General features: G+C 41.5%; 2 protein-coding genes across 4 annotated transcripts in view; both read right to left on the reverse strand.

Annotated features, from left to right (window-relative positions):
- Positions 1 to 2,539: 2,539 nt before the first annotated feature.
- Positions 2,540 to 19,233, reverse strand: part of osbpl5 (oxysterol binding protein-like 5) — a 51,588-nt gene continuing 34,894 nt past the window's right edge. For all 3 annotated transcript variants that reach the window (XM_085166562.1, XM_085166561.1, XM_085166563.1), the window contains 14 exons: positions 15,741 to 15,954; positions 15,451 to 15,635; positions 14,411 to 14,492; positions 13,402 to 13,500; positions 12,123 to 12,219; positions 11,855 to 11,953; positions 9,417 to 9,514; positions 9,211 to 9,300; positions 8,566 to 8,702; positions 8,090 to 8,269; positions 6,683 to 6,812; positions 6,341 to 6,455; positions 6,142 to 6,244; positions 2,540 to 4,323 (listed from right to left, as the gene is read on the reverse strand). In XM_085166562.1, coding sequence (XP_085022688.1) covers positions 4,188 to 4,323; positions 6,142 to 6,244; positions 6,341 to 6,455; positions 6,683 to 6,812; positions 8,090 to 8,269; positions 8,566 to 8,702; positions 9,211 to 9,300; positions 9,417 to 9,514; positions 11,855 to 11,953; positions 12,123 to 12,219; positions 13,402 to 13,500; positions 14,411 to 14,492; positions 15,451 to 15,635; positions 15,741 to 15,954 — 1,765 coding nt within the window. In that variant the 3' untranslated portion in view covers positions 2,540 to 4,187. The remainder of the gene's footprint in view (positions 4,324 to 6,141; positions 6,245 to 6,340; positions 6,456 to 6,682; positions 6,813 to 8,089; positions 8,270 to 8,565; positions 8,703 to 9,210; positions 9,301 to 9,416; positions 9,515 to 11,854; positions 11,954 to 12,122; positions 12,220 to 13,401; positions 13,501 to 14,410; positions 14,493 to 15,450; positions 15,636 to 15,740; positions 15,955 to 19,233) is intronic.
- On the reverse strand, positions 14,499 to 15,444 carry LOC146515811 (uncharacterized). Its single transcript, XM_085166606.1, has one exon. The coding sequence runs from the start codon at positions 15,349 to 15,351 to the stop codon at positions 14,590 to 14,592; it is 762 nt and encodes a 253-aa protein (XP_085022732.1). The 5' UTR covers positions 15,352 to 15,444; the 3' UTR covers positions 14,499 to 14,589.

Genomic DNA, 19,233 nt, shown 5'->3' on the forward strand with positions numbered 1-19,233 from the left:
AAAGAGATTTCTTCCCCAAAATCCTGTGTGGAATTCTAGGATATCTGTTCAACCTGAGCCTGTCACTGGGGAAAGTACCACAGCTGTGGAAGGCCTCCTGTGTAGTACCGGTACCAAAGACCTCCCATCCCAAGGACCTCAGAGAAATCTGGGATTCACAGTCTGGTGCCTGGGTCTTAGTCCATGAGGCCCGGCCGGGCACAGCTTGAAAAAGGGACATGGACCCATCATCCTGCAGGTTCACCACCCGGAGTTGGGTGCAGCCAGGTGGTAGGCAGTACTGATTCCCGGCTATCAAGACTGGCAATTGGGACATGAAATGTCACCGCTCTGGTGGGAAAGGAGCCTGAGTTAGTGCGTGAGGTTGAGAGGTATCGGCTAGATATAGTTGGGCTCACCTCAACATTAGGCTTAGGCTCTGGAACCAGTCCCCTGGAGAGGGGCTGGACTCTGCCTCAGTCTGGAGTTGACCCTGGTGAGAAGCGGCAGGCTGGGGTGGGTGTCTTGGTATCCCCTCGGCTTGCTGCTTGTTTGTTTGTGTTTCTCCCGGTGGATGAGAGGGCGGAGGAGGACACCGGAAAGACCTGGCATGCCAAAACTAATAGTGAGGGTGTGCTGGGAACGCTTAGCAGAGGCCCCCTGGTCTGCGAAATCTTGGCTTCATCAGGTGATGGCCTCCAGCTCACTTTGGAATGGTTCACAGAGAGTTGGAAGAGGAGAAAGGAGAATCAGAACCTCCGAATCTGAGGCCATGGTCTCTTGGCTGGGCTGGGAACGCCTTGGTGTTCCCGTGGACAAGCTGGAGGAGGTGGCTGGGGAGACCCAGCCGGATGGATGGAGCCACTTTTTATTCTAGACTACAGACCTTACTATCTTCTTTTTTTTTAAATTATTATATCAAAAACAAACAGCAACCACAACAATTTGAAGACCATGTATTAGCAAGCACTACAGGCTACAGTGGGAAAGTAAAACTCCCTTTTAACAGGAAGAAACCTCTGGCAGAGCCAGGCTTAGGGAGGGGCACCCAGAGTTTAGTAATTACTATTGGTAAAACATCCTGAGACTAATTATATAGATATATCTATATCAAGGTATAGATATAGATATGTCTCACCAAATAAGTGTCCACTAAGGTTTAAACAATACACCGATTCCCCAAAAGCTCCATGTATGTGTAAAAAAAAAAGAAGCAAATAATCTACAATGAAAAATAAATTATCAAAGTTTGAAATTCATTAGGACATAATTTTTTTAATTGTACTATATGGAATATAATGGCTATAACAGCACAATTAGATGTCGGCTTATCAAACAAGGGGATTTTCAAATGAATTTAATTATTATCATTGACAAAAAGTTTATTTCACATTGAGGCACACCAAATTGTTTTGTCCAGCAACTGAGACTTGTTTTTAAATTGGCATTATGTGCAGTGAATTCAAACGGAATAAATCAAACTAATTTCTGAGCAGTAACCACAACAGCAGTATTAGTATTTTCATACTATTTTAACAAACGTAGTTTCCTTTAAATAAGTAATTGTGCTTAATAATCCTGCCTCTTGAACCCCAAACAATTCAGGTACCCTCACTGGAGAGAGTAACTGACTTCAGTGTGGCAGAGATATAAATACATGTGGTTTCTAGCTGAAGACTTCTACTTCGTCAAGTTGTACTCTCAGGCCTGAGCTCAGGCCTGAACATAGTTAGTATCACAGATGCGACCCAAAGTTTTTGGTACCCCTCCCAAACACAATGAAGCAAAGAATCTCTTAAAGGTGAAACTGAGACCTTGGTTTTGATTTGCGGTGAGATGCATCATTTTAAATATGTCTGTGAAGGTTCTCAGTCATCCAGGTCATCGTAGTCAAAGGAGCTTGCAAAGAAAAGCGTCTGGACTTCTTTAAGTTACTTGAAGTCTCTCTGCCATCTATAATCCAGTTTTGAGTTCCCTCCCCAGACGCCTTAATGCCCACTCACACCCTGGGCCATCTGACCTCAGGAATTCGCATGATAAGGTGGGGCCAGGTTTCACAATGAGCTCACCCGAAACTCTGGCTGATTGGGACCCACACCCAGTTTCACACCTTGGCTCAGGCGATTAGAGGATCATAAGGGGGTCCATTTGTCCCTCTGTGGGGGGAAACTCCCACTAGGTTTATATCTGGGACTCCCCACCATTTGACCTTAGAACTGAAGAAGCTTCTCGGATGAGAGGTGAAACATCTTCAAGTAACTTAAAGAAGTCCAGACGCTTTTCTTTGCAAGCTCCTTTGACCATTTTAAATATGCTTTAGAGTAACAAATTAAAGGAGCTGCGCTCACACAGTCCGCAGTCATTTAAAAGATTAGCATGTAAAAGCTAAATCAGGCTGACAGCTCAGCCTAGTTACATAAAAGGAAGTTGCTTTGCGATACAGTCCCAGTTGAAATTTATTTACCTACATCAACATCGCCCTCTAGTTGGAGAATTGCAAATAAAACTATTTTTGCAACACTGGATATGATTTTAAATATTAACGAGGTAGAAGCAGAGGCAGGGTTAAAACATTTTACTGTAGTGCTACAGTAGTCAACAGGTATGAATGAAAACAGGCAATCATCATGTTTTCATCACATTGTTCCATATGACAAAGAGAAATCTGGCATGTAGAATCCCACAACATGGCAGCAGTGTAGAAAAGAGGATAGTAATGAAAAGAAAAACAAATTAATGTTTAAATAACAGCATTCAAAGAGTCGACTACCTTCTTCTGCTTGTCTGTCATCTCCTGCTGTGCCGATTGGTACTGGTGATGAGGCTCAAATTCAAGGACTAATATACCAGTAAAAAATCAACATCAGACATGGCTTGGTTTAGCGTGGCCATACAGGCGTCCTCGCTCTTGTGTGCTCCATCACACGAACACACGCACATACATGCACTCACACAAATACATATACAAAATGACAAACCTACACAAGCCCCGGGAGATCGATTGTCACCCCTGGTCTCTGTCGTCCAAGCTGATTTAGATTAGGAAAGCCAAAGTTAATCACGCAATAAATACATTCTGAAATCTCTTTTTGAAATAGACAGACAAATATATACAAACTGATTAAAAGATTTAAAAAAAAAGAACAACTCATTACTAAGCGTTTACATCTAAAACAGACACTTGAACATGTTGAAGACCGAGATGCACACACAAACCCCTTCTATTAGGCCAAAGTATTAATTATGTTTTCCTCTCTCTCTGTCTTTACTCCCTCTGTTTCATCCTCTGCATGCTTCTTCATGTAACTGATTGTACACACTAGTGTCATGGTCTAGACCAATAGGTGCTGTCCTATCATCCCTTCAGTTACCGCACTACAGGCACACAAACATAAAGACACTCAGTTTGGCTCTCAGCCCTGCCTCGTTCCAATTCTCCTTCCTACAAACAGAAGCAGTGCTGCCTGTAAACAAGTACTCTTTGTCCTTTCGGATTATAAATACTGTTTTGGTAAATGCATCATCAATAAAAGACGAGACGGAGTGCATTTTAGTGTACACCGATACAAAACACACAATTGCACTGTGAGAAGAGTTTCCTTCTTCATTTGTATTTCTTCTGGTTGGTTTTTTTGTTTCGTTTTTTGTTTTTTTCTTATTTTGGCTTCAGCATTAAGGCCCAAAAATCTGGAGTGTTAGGGAAGAAGTAGTCCAAGTGGTGATCTGCCTGTGCCCAAAGGGCCTATTGTAGGTACAGACAACACGTGTACAGGCACACTCACAGATAAACAGTATTGCAGGGGAATATAAAAGACACTAAGGAATGGTGAAACATCCTCTCTGTCATTTGTTCTTACTAAATCATTCTCAGACTATTCTCAGTCATACATTTCTTCCTTTATTTGAAATCTTCTGAACCGTGCTCGTCCTTCATTCCTCCTCTCCTGTCCAAAGTGCTTGGGTGCCGGTGCTCTTTCAGTCTGGCTACACTAGGGGGTGCCGTTTCTCTCTGCTGATGACTGACAGGCGGTGGCTGTGTTTATTGCTGTAAGGTCCAGGCTCCTTGAAGTGAAAAGAAAGAGACAAAGTTGCCCTCCCAGCACTGATCTGAAGTCCCTGCCCTCCTCTGTTAATTAGAGTTTGTGCTTTTCAGAGGGCTCTGATGCCAGATCAGTGCCAGTGGGAAACTCCTTCGTCGAGGAGCTGGCTCAGGTGAAGACGTAGTTGAGGAGGAGCTGGGAGAGGAGCAGAACGCAGAGGATGAGACACTGACGGCCCGTCAGCGACACGCTGTCGTCTGTTGTCCTCTGACGAGCCATCTGACGACTCAGAGCCACCAGGTTCCTGTAGAAAGACAAGGATCAGGATCAACAACAGTTTGAACGAATTTCAACAGGAATTCATAAAAACAACATGAATCCCAGCCAACATTCCTCAAGATGTCCCAGGGTGACTGAAGTCGGAAATAATACATATTCATTTAATGATTTTTTTCTTAAACATTTGCTTAACTGTGGTTTAGTTTCTAAATACTTTAGGAACACCCAAGTCGCTCTAGTCACATCCTGCATACGTTTTAAGGGCCTTAAAAAACTATAAACTATATCACAGCCAACTATGTTTACAGCTATTTGTTGTGCCTGAATCATCACTACATCTGTCACTACATAAACAGCTACACGAGTGCTCCAGAGAGGTGTATCACGAAACAAAACTAATGGTTAGCAAGCATAAAATCTCAGTTTCTGTGTCATAAAAGTGGCTCTCTTTTCCTGGCTAAATCACCATGGTAATTTGCATGTACTCATTTAGTGATGGAGAACATGTGGAACTGTTCTTAATCCCCGGTTCTAATATGCTGCGGTCTCTTTTATACTGCAGGAATTGCAACTACTAAAGGAAGTTTAGTAAGTTAAAATTAATTTCACTTAAGCTGTAATGTTTAAAGTCGTCGTCGCATTAGAAATAAACACCACCAGTAAAACATAACTTCTACCACTCTGTGTTCTTTCTTATTTTAAGAATTTCTTGTGTATGTTTGCATTTTACTGTAAAAATCAATATAAAAAAACAGAAAACATAATATTATCATCATAAGCTGATAATGTTTGATTGGAGTAGGTGGAAAGGAACAGTTCTGTACGTGGGATTCATTAGATAACACTAAGAAGTGAAACATTAAAAATAGTTTATTAAAGCAAATATTAGACTCCATTAACACAAATAGTTACACAGCTGGACTGGGACTAGACTGTTGCCAAGCAACACATTAATGTTTTCCAGAACAGCAGCTTGCTCCCGACACATTACTGCCAGTCAGCTGCGTTGTATTGTGTGCATTTACGTGAACCTTTCAATTTACTGTGCAAACAGTTCTGCAGCGGCTTCAGATGCACGTGTGCTTCTGATGAGTTACAGCTTCCTCCGAACATGAATTGTTTCATCACTTCCTGAGCTCCTTGGATGGTCTCGCTGTATTCAGCGGTTTTTGTTAACATTTTTTTTATCTTATACATCGCTTTTGTGTTTATTTAAGGCAGCTCACCTATTCTTAATCACTGCTATGAGCTCTGTTGCCTTAAGTCTCGCATCACATCGTTTCAGAGAGCACTGGCTCTGGATTAACATGGTCTTGGCATATGGTGTCCCTTATGCAAAGAGGCTAATGCAGGGGCCCAGGTTCCAGTCTACCCCAGGCTCTTTGCTTTATGTCACTGCCCTGCTCTCTCCCCATTGTCCTATATGCCAGTGGTCCCCAACCTCCAGGCCACGGACTGGTGTTTGGTACAAGGCCACGGGATTTGAGGCTCTCTCTGTGAAATTTATGGTTTGTTTCCCTGGGTCTTTTCCCGTGTGTTATGAATAAATCTTCTTTTTTTGGTAACGGTTTTATTTTGTTATATTTATCCACGACACCTTAACCTCCTAGGACCTGGCCTCCACATATGTGGACATCACAATTTGGGTTATTTAGACCAAAATACAAAATTTTGCTCTACAAGGGCCTGATATCCACTTACGAGGACATTATACTGCCACTGTTCTATCAACATTTAAAATGAATGTCCTCATATGTGGATCTCATTTCTCTCAGAAAGAAAAATCAGGTAAAAAATTTCATCAGGTCCCAATCAGTCCAAATAGTAGTTGGTTTACTCTCACCTCTGGATATCCTGCTGTGTCTTCTTTATAGATGTGATGGAAGCTTCTAACATGGCGATGTCCTTTATCTCTTTACTGCACCGGGCACACTGATTAGAATAGCCTAGGTACATAACAGACAAGAGACCAATGATAAGACACCAGAAGGTTAGATTTATTTAACTATTTTATTTTGGGGAGGGGGTCACATACACCTCACCTTCATTGTCCGAGGACTCGTGTGTGGGTTCCGGCGTAGTGCTGCTGCTCTCAGTGTTCTGGCTGCAGCTCGACGGCTGACTGCTCGCCTTCCTATGCTTCCCGTTAACCTCAGCCTGAGAGGAGAAGTGCAACAAACTTCAATTCGGAAAATTCCCAGCATACTGCACGCTGACACAACACTGGCTATCTGGGTAAACTGCAATGAATATCAAGTGGCTAAAAATAAGGGGCTTATGTCAGTGACATTGCAGCAACAAAGTATTAATATGAAGAAAGAAGCTCAGAGATCATTCTGATAAAATGTCAGTGAAAGGCTCATCAGTAAATATTTCAGTTTAACCTTCTGTTGACTGGCCCAGCTGTGGCTGTAGGAGAGTCCGTTGTGTTGTCTCTGGCTTTTCTCCTGCGTCTGAATCACGCCATCCTTCTCAAACTGAACAAAACAGCGCTCAGGTTCCCACGGCCGCGTGCTGTAAAAATAAACCAGTGGAATTTAAACTTCCTCACATCCTTGTTTGCTTGTCCCCACTTGCTGATACCACAAAAGGAGATATGCATGAGCGTGCATGAAAGCATTTGCGAAACAACAACCAAAGGACTATAAATACTATGAATAAACCATAAACTGCAGTACTGCGTCGTGTCTGAGATATGGTGAGCTAGATCACAGTGACTCATTTGATTTTTTTCCTGTTGTAAAGTTTATTACAGTAATTAGCAACAACCTGTGACTGACCAATAACCCCTGTACCAGTTTCACTACTGGTGTCCTGTATTATATACCTCATAATACTCTTACTCTCATTATATATGTCATCCAGGGAAGGACGGCTGTTGTTCTGCTTTGCTGTGTTTTAATGTGAAATGTGCTTATTTATTTTTTAAAATGCATGTTTTGGTTATATCTTGTGGAGTGTTTTATTTATACTGCATGTTTTGGCTGCATCTGTCAATTTGTCCTGGAGAGACTCCGCCCTTTTCCAGTTTTTACTAATTTGACACACCTGAGAGGAAAGGGAGTGGTAATTTACAGAGAGTGCTCAGTGACACAAGGCTGGACAGGCTGGTGCCGATTGGCGGTTATAAAGAAGCGGCGGGCAGAGTTAAGAGCTCTGCCCACCCGGGGTAAGTCTTTTGACTTGTCCCCTTTTAATGAATGAAAGCTGCCTAAAAGAGTAGTGATTGCCGCTGCCTCCCTTCTTTAGCGCACCGGGGCGCAGAACGCGGAGAAGAAGGCGAGGACGCCGCCGGGTTTCCCTTCTGCACCGCTTCACTGGATTTTTTTATACCGTGGCGGACGCCACTGGACTTTTAGTGTTGTGTTTTATTGATTTTTATTGTGTTGTCCCCTGGCCAGGGTTGTTTTAATTCATTTTACATTTTTAACTATTTAAATATAATAAATTATATTTATACAGTTTTTAATTTGTGTGCTTTCCCTTGGCGGCTCCACTGCTCTGTCCGTTTGGAGGAAGGTTTCCCTCCTTTAAAAAAACACTGTGGAAATAAAATCACCTTCGCTCCGTTACATATATAATATAACTGTTTGTTATATTGGCACAAACTAAAGCCAGCTTATCTCAGCTTTCAGCACCTGACTATTTCAAGTGACATGTATTGTGGCACATCACTATTTATTCTCACACCATTTCTGACCCCTTCCTTCACAGGTCACCTTTTACTACACTTATAACCTGAATAAAAAAGGCCCTAGTATGTTTGTGTGAGACAGAGAGTGTGCTCATACTCCATGTGCTTGTAGGTCCACTCAGAGGTGACAGAGTGCGGATGGAAAAGCTGTGGAACCCAGGGTTTGTCTCCTCTCTCTCTGGTGTCTCTCCGCTGAGCTTCCTCCAATACAAACTTCTCCTGGGTGGCACGCACTTGGTCCCTATCCATGATAGCACTGGTCACATGCCGCCACAGTCTGCCACGAGCATATTACAATCAGATGCAAATGGGGAAAACACACTGGCCAATGAATTGTCACTAAAAAGTCAAAAGCAATTGTGTATAATGAGATATAATGACATCCCAGCCACAACCTGGTCTGGATATCTAATAACGTCTGCAGTTAAAGCTTCTGAGCATTGGGTCACTGACACATGTTAAATGGAAGCCACTATTACAGTTATCAGTTATCATGCTAGCACAAATGTTTTGCATTTGTTTACTCAATAACACTCAAATTAAGAATTAACACAGATGATCTTTGTGCTTTACCTTTCGGACTCAAATTCTCCCTGCTGGTCTAACTGGACCACTTGTCTCTTGAGGCGACCGCTGCGAATTTCTGGACTTGGGTTCCACAAAATCTCCTGCTGGCCTGAGCGCTTCTCGTGAATAAATACCTCGTTGTCCTGAACAAAAGTTTAGCGCTTTTAACGTTTTTTTAAAGTTAATTGACCACAACCATCCGTAAGACTCTACATAAAAATACATTGCCCTTATTTTCAATCCAACCTGGAAACTACCAAGCTAAAATCTTCCCTTTCTGGAAATCAGAACTTTTCTCAGATTATTTTGACATAAAAAAAATATAAAAAAAATATTTAAAAAAATAGCGATTAATTTTTAGCTTCCCAAATTTTGGGATTCCTATTCCCAAAAAGTCATCTAGAAAACAAAATAACAATACTGAATTTCTTTACTTTTGCTTTTTGATGCTCAAAGCCACTGTGAGAGCAATACAGAGGAGATCCTTTACTTTATGCACCTTCCGGCTGCTCCTAAATCTATGATTATCTATTTTGTACTACAGAGTATTACTAATTGCTAAAGAGTGGTGTGTGTGGTAGCAAATGATGCTCAAAGATGTATTCAAGCTCCTTAGACTGCATACGAGATCAAGAGGATTAAGGTTCTTACCCAGTGTCCATCAACAGTGGCCAGTACTTCCTCTCCGGCAAAGATCTTTCCATTGATCTGATTTACAGAACCAGAACCTCCAAGAAAAGGCTGAAGTGAACAGAATGAAAATGCAATACCTTTACTAAAACAGCTGTAGTGCAAACAGTTGACTAGATAAACAACCAGTTAAACAAATGTTTCATTTCTTTTTTCTGAAAATATACCTTCAGTTTAAACTCCAGCTCTGCTACGCATTTGGTTTTCTCACACTCGATGGTAACTTTCCCTCCCAGCTCTAGTGTCATAGTGCCGTACAGAATCCCTACGAGAGAGAGACAATATTGCAGCATCAGACAACAAGTTCAGCAGAAGGAAATTCATAAATTATTGGTAGAGTTTATCATGTAGGCAACTGCAGTGAGTGCATTCCTGGGAGACGAGATGAAGGAAACAATTTTAAAAATCCTGAAGCAGACACAAAATAAAAAACTTAAACCTGCCTTGATTCATATATCTCACCCATCATCCGTCTCGAAATCTGACTGTCTGCCATATTAGAGTTTGTGCTCACAGTGAAGCAGAGCTTCATTTGATTTCCAGTACATCAGACATATTGGCCAGAACAGATGGCTGTAATATTTACAGCCCACACAGATTGTGTCAGTTTGGTCAGATTTCATTGTAAACACGGTAGATGAGCTTGTGTTCTAGCCTCCTGTCATGTGTGTGCTGTTGCAATGATTGGTAAATTATATTGTGAGAATGAGGAGCTCAAACAGAATTGGCTACAATCAGCGTGGTTCAGCAGAACAAACATCAGAAGCAACAAAAAGTATCATTTTCAGACAATACAGATCATTTATTTGTGAATTCCACTTCTGAAACCCGACTTATTAGATGCCCTGCACATTACAGATCCACTAATATCCTCCAGTGCTCACTCATTCACACTATCCCAACTGATCTGTAGACAAAGTTGAGCCTTGAAAAACTGGAGATGATCCAGTATCTGTGTTTACTGCAAAACTATAAATTACTAACATCTCATATCTTCTTTGATTTAACTGCTTATAATTATAATCGCACCATAAGTACCGAACATATTCTAACCATGCACTTGGATGACTCAAGGTTTGTGAAGGTGTTCTTAATTTAAATTATCAATAAATAGCTGGACCCTTTACTAGAGATGGACCGATCTGATATTACGTATCGGTCCGATACTGACGTAAATTACTGGATCGGATATCGGAGAGAAATAAAAAATGTAATCCGATCCATTAAATATCAAAAAAGCACCTCACAAAACTTGCTACACGGCGTAACTCGGCTCATAAACGTAGCACGTGGGAGCTGTGTGCTCACGTGATAGAGCGACTGTGTGTATTTGTAGCCTCGCTACCAATCTGGCATTTCATGTCCGAGGAAGTGATCCCAGAGAGAAGTAAAGCAAGTGTGTAAGTTCATCTCTGAATGTTTGTAAATGTTAAAGCATTCCCACGTTAAGCTTAACAACCGATATATGGAGCGACTGCCTCTTTCTCCCCTTCCTTTCCTGTTGTTACTTCAATCATGAAACTGCTTAATGATCAGCTGATCGTCTCTCTTCTTTGTTTTTGGCCCACTTCTCACCAGAAAGAGGAAACCAGCAGATGAACAACAGCAGCACTATTAAGCTTGATAAGCTGTTGTTAGAATTTATTTAATATTACTTTCTACACCAGGATCTTTTTCTACGTAGCTGACGGCTGGTAACTGTGCAGGGGCGGATCTAGCAAAGTTTAGCCAGGGGGGCCGATAGGGCATGAACAGGGAAAAGGGGGCACAAAGACATACTTTTCTTTCTTATTCTCATTTAAAATGTCTAGCTTTTAATAATTAATTATCTGAATCTTACACCCAAAGTTTTAATCTGATCTAAAATGTATAGAAGTCCATTACTGTATATAGTAACTGTTAAGTCTAATATACCCTAGTAAGCTATACTACTTTTTCCTTTGGGAAGGTACCATCTGTGCAGTCTGCAATTCTGTTGAAGAAAGATGTTGAATCTATTTAATTATTCTTGAAAAATAATTTCTTTCTGTGCATTTTTTTTTTTTTTCACACTGCATCAAATCAAAGTTGATTACGTCGATTAAGCATCATGAGGCAGAGGGTGGGGGGTGGTTCCCTATTTTTTTTTTTGCTGGGAGTTTGCAACCCTATTAGTTAGGTTGCTTAATATTTCTGCTAAGTACTCTTTAAAATCCCAGAATAGAGAGGATGGAGCAGGTTTAAGTTTATTAGATTGATCAGTATTGCTGAACTATGAAATATTTTGGGTGCAGTGTATTTTTTACATACAGGTATAACAGAATAGCTTTAGTGTTGTTGTTTATTTAAACTTGAGTATGAACTTATACAAAATGCAGCAAGATATTAAAAAACCGTTTTATTGATTAACACACTATATCGGATTCATATCAGTATCGGACATAAAAAAGTGATATCGTGCCATCTCTACCCTTTATAATAATAATTTTTGGCACTGAAAACATGTTACTTATTTCCAAAGAGATGTTGCGGTATTAAGAAGATTATGGAAAGATACTGCTCATACTAACATACCAACAAGGACATGGAACAATTAGTGGAGTAGAAAGTAATGCATATTTATTACCTTTGCAGTGAGCATAGGGCATGGTGATGACATACTCCTCATCCCTGCTCAAGAACAGCAGCCGGGCTTTGCCATCTAGAATAGCTGAAAGAGAGTTACCTACAAAAGCAGGAAAACAGAGAAATATGTGGTTAACAATGCTTCTCATAGACTGGGCTTCATTGTGACGCTGTCCTTGCATGCCTTTTTATAACCGTACACATGTACTGAATCCGTACCGATCATCTGGCTGAGACAAATGAATTAGATTGTGAAATATTGACTGTACCATAGAATTTGGACTTGGCCAGGATGCTTCCGCTAATAGAAAATCCATCCTTCCTATTGCAGACATAAAAGGCAGAGATGGGTGGATGGTGCGACACCTGGCAGAGGACAGAGAGAGAAAATGAAATCTGAGCAGCAGAGCAAGGCAAAAACTGTCAGACACTCTCTGGCCAATGTTCCCTCTAAACTGCGCAATTGCGCACTGCTGGCACGGTCTCTGCACACAGAAAATCTGCGTTGCGCACAAAAAGTAATCTAACCTGAATTGAAATTACAATTAAAACTTTGTTTTGCAGTGTTAGTCAGTGAGTGACAGTTGTTAGTGGTTTAGGGAGGGGGAAGTTTTAGGAGTGACGGCGGTGTTTTGAGATGTGAGAGATTTGCGACATTTAGCGCAAATCTTGTGTAGTTAGTGTGTAGTGTAGTCAATAGTTTTGTTGTGTGTGTCAGAACAATGAGGCGACTGCTGAATGTTACAGGTGTTACAGCAGTGATACATCTCCTGTTGTCAAGCCTGCAGGTATCAGGCTGTTGTTCTCCTTCATCTCATAGTGACAGAAATTATTTTTGGAGTGACACAAATAATTTGTGTGGCATCAAATTTGATGCAGAACAGCTGATTGTTCTGTAAATAGTTTGAAATGTTTGTTTAAAAAAAAACACCTTGGCTGCATCTTTAGGTAAACAGCTGCAAAAAACTTTGTTGTTTGCATAACTCAGTTACTTTTTTGAAGAAGTAACTATATAATTAATTGCCCAACATTGGGCATTATTTACTGTATTTTGCAGACAGAGTTACAGGACTCTCTCCCAGACCACAGACTCATAATACAAGTCAGAGCTTTAGTTGTGTTTTCAAAATTGGAGTTCAAGTTATTTTTACTTCCAATAGTGTTAACATGCTACACAGGTCATGAACAAGATTTTCTTTTAATTTTCATTGTAAGTGGGCTAAAGCAGTTAATTAAAAGTAGTCTAACATAAATGTAAATGCTGTAATTTGATTATTTTAATAAACCATGTAACTTGAATGGATTCGATGCTGGCGTGACCACAGTGCACACGTCTGCTGTCGCTCACAGTGGTCCAAGGGTCGCTCAGGGAGTTTGTTCGCTCAGACACATGAAAAATTAGAGGGAACATTGCCTCTGGCACTTATTAATTTTACACTTGCTGCATTTCATAGGTGTTTGCTCAGTATGTTTGTGCAAGATATTTCACACGAGACATGAGGTCATGTCCAGTTCTGGTTCGCCACTTATCTACGAGTCTGATTTAACCTGTTCAGCTATGTAGAAAGTGCAGCTGTTGGTCTCTGGATGGAGCCAGCAGCAGCGAAATGTCTCCCCCAGGATTGGATTGTAAGGTTTTTTCAGACCCTGTAAATGCAGACACACAGAGAAATGTTAGTGTCACTTTAAGCATCATCCAAAACAAAGAAGCTTTATTTCCCAGATTAAACATCAAGCTACTTTAATTTTTTGTTATGCTACTGTTGAGCACAATTCTTAAGTAATAACTTAGCATAATAAGCAATATTATGGAGTGCAGCGCCACTTATCCAGAGAGCTACAACAGACAGTTCTATAGATGTTATGCAATTACTCCAGCAGCGGAGCAAAGTTTTTGTTTGGTAGCCTTATGATGAGAGCTTCTCAAGAATTTATCAGTCTACAGTTTCACAAAAGTAGTCAGCTGAAAATGTGCTGAGCAATGCCAGATTAATCGACACACATTATCTGCTGGCTCAGATTCCCAGAAGCTCTGCTGCCACAGAGGAAATAAATTTCTAACCAGTGGGAAGTGCGTCCTGACATTTTTACAGCACAAATGGACCCTGAACAGAGACATTTGTCAAGCAGCCAAGAAATAAAGCGTTACTGAATGTCCTGTTAGATGATGGTGCGCCCACAAAACTGAAAACTGCTAACACTTAGAAAATCTTCCAGTGGTACTGGTAAAGCCACATGATAGAGGTTGATGGGCTGTGCAAATCTATCACTGAATAAAAAAAAGGACTGATGAGTGTCCATTCAGACTTTAAAAATTTAGGAAACACTAAATAGTTGAAGCTTTAAGTTTTTAGTGATTCTGCTCTGATTCATGGTGCATTTTATTTAATAGTAGTGATGCACTGAAAAGCTTTCACGTTACTTCTAAAAACAGGATGTCACTGTAGTCTCTAACAGGCACTGAATGGATGTGCATCTTGTAATCAGGTTTGTCATACAGTACAGCTAATGTGATAACAGAACTATATAAGCTTGTTTTGGAGTGAACGTAGCTTACCTTGGGCTTCTTGTAAAAACCTGATAAGTACCACCTCAGCACCTGCTTGATCCGACCATATGCACTCTCTTCCAGTGAGGCTCTGTAGTGAAGAAACAAAAAGAAAAAAAAATAAACAAGACATGCATACAATCTATAACTGCGAAACAAAACAGAGAATCAAAAAGAATCACCTGATTTCAAAAGACTATATTTTTTGTAAGTAATGGAAACAGAAGAGTGCAGTAAATTTTAAAATACATGGCTAAATATAAAGCAAACACACCACTTTGCATTATGTGTACAATGGGTATTATAATAAAGCACCACAAAACTTGGTGTTCAATGTGTCTTCCTCTAGATTCAAGGCACGTGTCTGTACTATAGTCAAACTCGGCCCATACTTTTGCAAGCATGTCTGGAATGACTGCAGCCACTGCGGCTGTTATGCTACCTGCAGCGACTGCGGCAGTTATGCTACCTGCAGCCACTGCGGCAGTTATGCTACCTGCAGCCACTGCGGCTGTTATGCTACCTGCAGCCACTGCGGCAGTTATGCTACCTGCAGCCACTGCGGCTGTTATGCTACCTGCAGCGACTGCGGCGGTTATGCTACCTGCAGCGACTGCGGCGGTTATGCTACCTGCAGCCACTGCGGCGGTTATGCTACCTGCAGCCACTGCGGCGGTTATGCTACCTGCAGCCACTGCGGCGGTTATGCTACCTGCAGCCACTGCGGCAGTTATGCTACCTGCAGCCACTGCGGCAGTTATGCTACCTGCAGCCACTGCGGCAGTTATGCTACCTGCAGCCACTGCGGCTGTTATGCTACCTGCAGCCACTGCGGCAGTTATGCTACCTGCAGCCACTGCGGCTGTTATGCTACCTGCAGCCACTGCGGCTGTTATGCTACCTACCTGCATGAAACTCATGCTTGTTCTAACAGTATGTGTTTTGATCATTATAGTTGAACAGCTGCAGAATTAAAGCACTTTGAAATCAGGTGATTCTTTGTGATACACCCTGTATGTTCTTAAGTGAAATCACTAAGATTTACTGACTGTGAGAGCAGATCTGCATGATAGTAGTAGTCAGACAGCTTGTCCAGGAAGGAGCGCGGCTCCAGGATAAAGGTTGGAAGCACCACCTTAGACAGGTCCATGCCTGGCCGCAGCTGCTTCAGCAAGCTCCAGATCAGGCCCTTGTTCTCCTCTGATACAGTCTCCACCTGGGATGCCTCGCCAGCCTAAAGGAACATGCACAGAAGGCAGGTAGTTGTGCGTAAGTAAGATTAGAAAAGTAATCAGGATGGCGAACAGAACTGCAAGGCAAACATAACAATCAGCCTCACCTCAGCCATCTCCTCTGTGCTCTGCTCTACATAGGCTGTGGCCTGTGGCCCGGGGGACAGCTCATCTGATTGGTCCGCATCGCTCTCCTCCGTCAGTCTTCCACCGTTCTCATTGGCTGCACCGTCCCAGTCGTCGTGAGCTTCGCGCTCCGATTTATCTGAAAAGCCGTCATGCTCCATGTGGTGATTTCCCAGCAGCACTGTGTCATTCAACCTAGTGAACAGATAAGCAAACAGGTTACAACTACATTAATAATAATGATAAGCAGCCGTTTTATCGCTGCTGTATGCCGGCTCTTGAACAGCCCTTGCAGAGGAGAAATCTGATAGCATCTCACTGGCTTGATCTTTCACTTGTGCATTATGATGCATAAGATCAAGTGACTTCTCAAAAGTCACTTGAGCCAAAGTTTTGATGACTGCCTTGCTAGTGGAGCCGTCTCTAAAGAACAAGAAATTACCTATGATGTTCTCTTGTATCCTCCTCACGTCTGCTACTTTAGAAACTATGGATGTTAATAACTTTGTTGACCTCAAGGGTTGACAGGACATCCAGATTACAAAGCCTCACGTCCACATATCCCACCCCTTAAACATTAGGTTTGAATTTACGTGGCTACAATAAAGATGCACAAACAAGTTAATATATAAACATGCAAGTATTGTATATACAGACAATACTCAACTACTTGTAGGCTCTGTGCTTCAGCACATTCATTTTAAAACAACAATGGATATTATAGTAAAGCACCACTGCAACTGAATCACGTGCATTTTAACAGCGTGCACAAATTTTAAGGGCCCAAAAGTAATTGGACAATCGCTTACTAAGTATTTGTCAGCGCACAATGTAAAACGATGAGTTTTTAGACTCACTGGGGTTTTGCCAACAAGATCATTTACAAACATGTAAATCAGCAGCACTCTCACTATGGCACACCTGCGCTGACTTCCTTATTGCCGTCGGCAGCAACAGGATGAGGAATGAGGTATACAGGAGATTTGTGTGTGCTCGGATTCACATGGAAAAAACAGGAAAGAAAACAAACAAAAAAATCCACATTATACAGCATTTTATTATCCAAGCAAAAATCCCACATCAAGAAAGACAGATTCTGCTGCTGACTAAGACTGAAGATTTCACACCATTACCGACTACATAATTCCCCCCAAGATAACTAATTTGATTGGTTTTTAAGGGTTAAGGATTACATTTTCCCAACAGTGAAATTCAGTCACAGAACTTGTACATGTACAGAACAAAAACAACATACAACTATCCAAACACATATGGTCTGTGCAGCAAATGCTTACACGAACCCAAAAATAAACTCGAGAAAATAATCATCTTAAACTTCATGTTGTGCCGAGTTAGTGTTTTCAAGCTGTGTGATTTTGCAATCTGCAATAAAAAAAGGCCCAGACCTGAGACCTGCTATCACTTAATCAGAAAAAAGGGAACAAAATATGGAAAACGAAAAAGAAGAAAGTCATACATCAGCTTGTGAACTGTCAAAGAAGGAACGAGGAAGAAGTGAGAGTGAGGAGCGGGAGGGAGGGAGAGATTTATGAGGTTGGTAGCTTAAAAGGAACAGCCTACAGCCATTTTACAATTCAGACAGTGGAAGTCTGTGGAGTGAGACTGCAGAGTCCTACATCGTGCAAAATCAATGCCATCAATTTCCAAAGCTTTGTTTCCTAACAAACATGAGCAACCGTTGGGACAGTGGAAAATAACTGGATTGTGCTGCAAGCTTCCACAAGAACATATTAGGATTGTGGTCACAGCATACAGGGAAATAGCCTGTCCAACAACAAAGATAGTTACAGGTTCAAAATGCCCCAGGGTTTGCCAAACCTGAACAGTCACATTCCAGCTAACGTTAATGTTACTTATTAATCCAAACACACCCAAAGGCAAATAAGCTTAATAAGCTTTCCTTACCTCAAAGTCTTAAAACATACAGACAAACTCTTCCTCAACGATCAAAACACCACCAGTAAATCCAATCACAGATGCAGCCTGTCCTTGTCTCTTCTGTGTGCGTGTGTGAATGTTTTCACTCTACTCCCTAAAAGAAAAAAAGGTGACGCTCTGTTTCTTCGACTCTGGCAAACCTGCTTCCTGAATGCGTGTGCGCTCGTGTGTGTGTGTGCATACGTGTGTCTGTGTGCATGCCTGCAATGGCTGTGCTGCTACCGTCTCTGTCTGGGTGGTGTATGGCTCATATTGTGCTCCATCTTCCTGCTCCTCTGTCAGTCATGTGACTGGTTGGGCTTTTGTGATTGGATGGGAGAGGAATTGGAGAGGAGGTAATGCTGGGATGGATGTCCGGAGGGAGGAGGTAAGAGGAAGGGGAGGTGTGAGGGGAATGAGGCTTCTAATGTTGGATGTAAACCGTACACAAACAGATCAGAATGAGGGCTGCATAACCAATTAAACACACAGGATTTCATCAGCAAACAGGACACTTTATGATTTCAGCTACTGATTAACTTCATACAAAGTCCCAACTCTGCTTTCTTGTTTCACAGCAAATACTCAAAGTTTTATACTGATTACGCTCTATTGTGTGTAAGCTGTGAAATTAAGCCTATCAAGTCCAATGACTGTCTTTCATAGACTTTGATCAAGTCTCAGAATGCCTAATAATCATAGTTACTCTGACAACATAAATGGGAAATGGAAGGCATTTCCCACAATCGTCATTGTGGGAAATTGTGGGGGCGATCGTGGCTCAAGAGTTAGCAGTTCGTCTTGTAATCAAATCAAATCAAATCAAATTACTTTTATTGTCACATCACGTGTGCAGGTACACTGGTACAGTACATGTAAGTGAAATTCTTGTGCGCGAGCTTCACAAGCAACAGAGTTGTGCAAAAATACAATAACGTAAAACAAGCAAAATTTAAGAATAAAATGAAATGTATAACAAATATACAGAGTTGGTTGAGACATGTGCAAAACAGTGGCATTAATTGGAAGGTTGCCAGTTCGAGCCCCGACTCCGACAGTCTCGGTTGTTGTGTCCTTGGGCAAGACACTTCACCCGTTGCCTACTGGTGGTGGTCAGAGGGCCCGGTGGGGTCCATAGAGACTAAGTAAAGCACTATACAAATACAGGTCATTTACCATTTGTATCCTTCCCTTTTCCCCATTATACCCAAATCTCATCAAAACACATTTTTTTAACCACTTTTACAAGGTCAGACTGTATCCACTCACACGAGCAAAATGCCAAAACTTAGCAGAATCCAATTTTCCAGCTTTATAAAGGCTGATAACATGTCAGTCACAATCAGGACATGCTCAACAGACTCTGACATGTCACAACAGAAAACGCAAGGGTGGACTATTGATGGCTGTATGCCATCATATCCTGCTATTGTGTATGCTGGTAATGAGCCAGAATTATCGTTATTAGTCGTGCCCACACTTTTCCTATGGCACAATGCACTGCTTACTAAGCAAAATGTACATTAAATGCAGAGA

Source organism: Neolamprologus multifasciatus, chromosome 7 (assembly GCF_963576455.1).
Source record: "Neolamprologus multifasciatus chromosome 7, fNeoMul1.2, whole genome shotgun sequence".
NCBI lineage: Eukaryota > Metazoa > Chordata > Actinopteri > Cichliformes > Cichlidae > Neolamprologus > Neolamprologus multifasciatus.

Coding starts and splice junctions, on each gene's coding strand:
- LOC146515811 (XM_085166606.1), bottom strand. CDS start 15,351: ATGATCAAAACACATACTGTTAGAACAAGCATGAGTTTCATGCAGGTA.